Here is a 4,190-nt window from a genome sequence, read left to right on the forward strand (position 1 = left end):
TTGTTATTTTTCTATCATTTTGACATGAATTCATGCTCAGTTTATTTTTTTAAATAATACTAAGTTAGTTATGGTTTCAAAACATAGCAAATATTTCAGAAGCATAGGAAATTAAGTTTATGAAAAGTAACTTAATTTCCTAAGACCCTTGACAATGAAATTTTCAAGATGCTAGGCTAGAAATGATAAGGAAATCTCTCTATCTCCCTGTATCTTCCTGTAGATGCCAGTATTTCCCTTTACTTTTTTTTTCTTTTCTTCTCCCCCCCACCCCTTTTGACATTTATTGTGGTGCTCTGAGGTAACTCTTCACATGATGTGTTCTCAGGTCAAATTCTAGGGAATCATGTGGTGTCAGAAATCAACCTGAGTTTGTTGCATGCAAAGCAAGTGCGCAGTCCATGAAACTGTCTTTTCAAGTCCCTGTCACAATTCTTATAAACAGAAAGGGGGAAAAAGGGGAAAATGCCAGTAAAAAACATAGCACTGTAAATATATAAAATAAAAACCAAGTTTGCTATTTTTATTAAAGTTTCTTTATTAAGTAGATAGGAAAACAATTTCTATCACAGAAGTCATCAAATTGGCAATGGCAGCAGAATTCAGATGAAGGCTTAACATGATGTTCTGAATGAAGTTACTAATATTCCAATGAATTTTTATTTATCTATAAGCAGAAGCTTAGTGTACTAGACTTTCATGAAGGATAATCATCAAGCTAAGAAAAGGTCCAGAACCTTCAAATTTGTTCAGTTTTGATATCTTGATTAGAGGTGCATCTCCCATGGTAATCTCAGTAGTAGCCAAAGCCACAGCCAAATCCAGAGCCACATCTATTGCCAGAATAGCAGCCATAGCCAGAGCCATAGCCACAACCATAGCCAGAGCCATAGCCACAACCATAGCCAGAGCCATAGCCACAACCATAGCCAGAGCCATAGCCACAGCCATAACTACATCCCAGACCACGGTAACCAGAGCCATAGCAGGAGCCATAGCCACAGCCTAGGCTTCCATAACCACAGCCTAGGCTTCCATAGCCACAGCCTCCATAGCCACGTCCTCCATAGTAGTTTCCGTAGTAGCCACACATGGTGCTGGTTGTTGAATTGTTCTTGGGTAGAGAAGGAGAGTAAGTGACTTCAGTTTGACCAGTGACCCTACACAGGGCCTTTTATATGCTCACAGAGTGGGTGGGGCTACCACAGCTGTCATGTCATGGGTAATTTTGTGGCTCACCTAATCAGTTTGTTATTTTTCAACTTTATGATACACATTGGAGAAATTTAGAAAGAATGTTGTGCTTGATCCCTAGCTTGGACTCCTCTGATGAGATTGAAGGCTTGATTGATAGGAGACAATTCATTACCCATGCACCCCTGCCCAAATTTAGACATTATTTTTAACCCATAATATTCATCTTTTGTACCAAGATTGAGTATGTTTCTTTGATTCCATCATATTTGATTGTGTATATAGTTTACATAGTTTTTTGTTTGTTTGTTTTGGGGCACATGGGGAAGCATTCAGGAAATATTCCTAGTTCTAGGCTCAAATATCATTCCTGGCAAACTGTGGAGCCATTTGGGATGGCATAGATTGCATTTGGGTTGACATTATGCAAGGTATAAGCTCTACATGCTGTACTATTGCTCTGTACCCTCACAATTTTTTTAAAAAAATCATATTATAAATTTAACTCATAGATTCTGCCCCCTTCTGGTCCAAATAATTAATCTTCTACATGAATTTAGTTCCTTTTCTTTACAGTAAACCTAATCTATCTTTCCTCTAGGATTACTAGCCAATTAAAATTTCTGCAAGAAGAAAAGTCTGAGAAAAATATATTGGCTCATTTTGTGAATTATATAACCAATATGTTTGGGGATAAGAGAATAGTGCCTTAAAGCATTTTGGAAGCCTGTTTTAGTCAGTTGACACCTTAATCAGATGATAGTATCATTTACAAAGCCATGTTTCATAAACAAAACATCACTTAATATTTTATAATCAGATATTTTAAAAGCAGGGAACCTATTTTCATTGTCTCAGTTGACTTCTTGACCACAGCTAATTCCTTTGTTACATAGACCACCCTAAAGGATCTTCCCCTTCACAAGTTATTTTGACTCTTATTTCACAACAGAGTCAAATGTTTAACTTCCTTAATAGTTTATACTATCATTGTGATATTGAGGTACAGAAGGTAATTTGAAAGGAATCCCAGACATTTTTGTTATTATTGTTATCACCTACTTCTTTTAATAATGCTTTCTTTTAATAACAAAGTCAGATAAGGAAATAATTTTCAAATAATTGTATATCTAGGTGAACAATTTTTATTCATTCATGTATCTGTTATTTTATAAATAAGATATATTAACACATTTGAGTGAGAAAATATTATTCAGTGGCCTTCTTGATGAAAGCATTATTAAACAACAGATTTGATCACACTCCTCTCAATTTTCCCCTTGACACAATTGAATTTCTACTCTGGAAATATAGTACAAATATTGTTACTGTCTGGTCAAATTTGACTTAGTCTTAACTATGGTACATAATTGCATTGATTTGTGTGTTTTCATTCCAATTAGAGAAAAATGGCTTAATAGTTTGTGCACTTACATATTTGTGCATATTTAATGATCCTTATGTGAGATGTTTATAATTTTATTTTTCAATAATGAAAATAGCTTTTGTAATATGTATTCATTTATCTGTATCATTTGCCTTTTTATCGTATGGAGAAGAGATGCAAAAAGAAACAGAGACAGATTTGGAAACAAAGATATTACTGCCTTCGTAGCTTTATTAATCTAGATGTTCCCAAGACTAATAGCAGTTCAATGTTTTCCAATGAGCGTCTCTCTTCCTCTCTCTCTCTCTCTTTCTCTTTCTCTCTCTCTCTCTCTCTCTCTCTCTCTCTCTCTCTCTATATATATATATATATATATATATATATATATATATATATATATATATATATATATATATATATATATATTTAGTTTTTGGGTCACACCCGGCGGGTTACTCCTGGCTGTCTGCTCAGAAATAGCTCCTGGCAGGCATGGGAGACCATATGGGACTCCGAGATTTGAACCAACCACCTTTGGCCCTGGATTGGCTGCTTGCAAGGCAAACACCGCTGTGCTATCTCTCCGGGCCCTATATAAAAATATTTTTATGTGTAACTCTGAGAGTTACAATGATTCCTTCTGGTGTAATAAAAGACTCATTTTAGGAAATTTTAGTGCTGATCCTTTTCATTGACGAAAAAGAGAAGCTCTATTATCCTTAAGGCAAACTATTTTTTATTGCCATTTTTCTCTCTGACAGTCTAACTTTTAGCACATACCTATGAACAGATGAAATTCAACTCTAACATCATGAATTCTGATTTCTATTTCTGAATCACAGATAAGAATATTTTATGTGGAACTGTTTTTACATGCCCAATCATCCTGTATTTTTAGAGAAAGTAATTGTTTTATTTTGATATCTTTTTCTATGAGTCATTTGAGCAATTGATTCTGGCTTTCTTCTGTCAAAATCCCTCATATCATTTGTAAAGGGCAGTGATTTAGAAAGCATAAAACGATGGAAAGCACCTCTTTGGTCTAAATAAATGTTGAATTCTGTGGTCTCAGTTCTCAATCCTGAAAGTCAATGAAGCTCCCAGGATTACTCTCATTTCCGTTTGTTCCATCTATTTATTAATATGATATAACCATTAGGTAGCAGTATTAAGATAACAAGTAAGTATAAATGAACAGTTCCTATTGTTTTACTTCTCTTGATTGCAATGTATCTATTGGTTCTTAGGAAGGAAAATAGGGTTTATTACACTGTATACATCCAGGTAAGAGACTGGCAAATCTATTTATCAGCCTGTCAGTGAAGACTTCCTGAGGGTGAAGGATATACCTCAGTTGGTGTCTGCTCCTTCTTTCATGATTTAAAAAAGCTAATCCATTATGTCCTCCTAAACTGTAACTGGGTGGAGAAGGGTCATTTTTCTTAGGAAAAAATAAAAAGGGAAAAATTATTTCTTTTTATTGATTTATATGTTAGGTTTCTCTTTGGTAGCTGCATATATAATCTCATTTAATGGTTCAACTAATAGTTGAACTTAATGGTTCAGGCATTTTAATTTCTGCTTAAGCCATGCCAAATTTAATACTAAA

General features: G+C 34.6%; 1 protein-coding gene across 1 annotated transcript; it reads right to left on the bottom strand.

The window, feature by feature from the left end:
• Window positions 1–793: 793 nt before the first annotated feature.
• LOC126025803 (keratin-associated protein 6-2-like) lies at window positions 794–1,093 on the bottom strand. Its single transcript, XM_049785568.1, has one exon. The coding sequence runs from the start codon at window positions 1,091–1,093 to the stop codon at window positions 794–796; it is 300 nt and encodes a 99-aa protein (XP_049641525.1).
• Between the last annotated feature and the right edge of the window lie 3,097 nt (window positions 1,094–4,190).

The sequence above is a fragment of the Suncus etruscus genome, chromosome 13, assembly GCF_024139225.1.
Source record: "Suncus etruscus isolate mSunEtr1 chromosome 13, mSunEtr1.pri.cur, whole genome shotgun sequence".
Taxonomy (NCBI): domain Eukaryota; kingdom Metazoa; phylum Chordata; class Mammalia; order Eulipotyphla; family Soricidae; genus Suncus; species Suncus etruscus.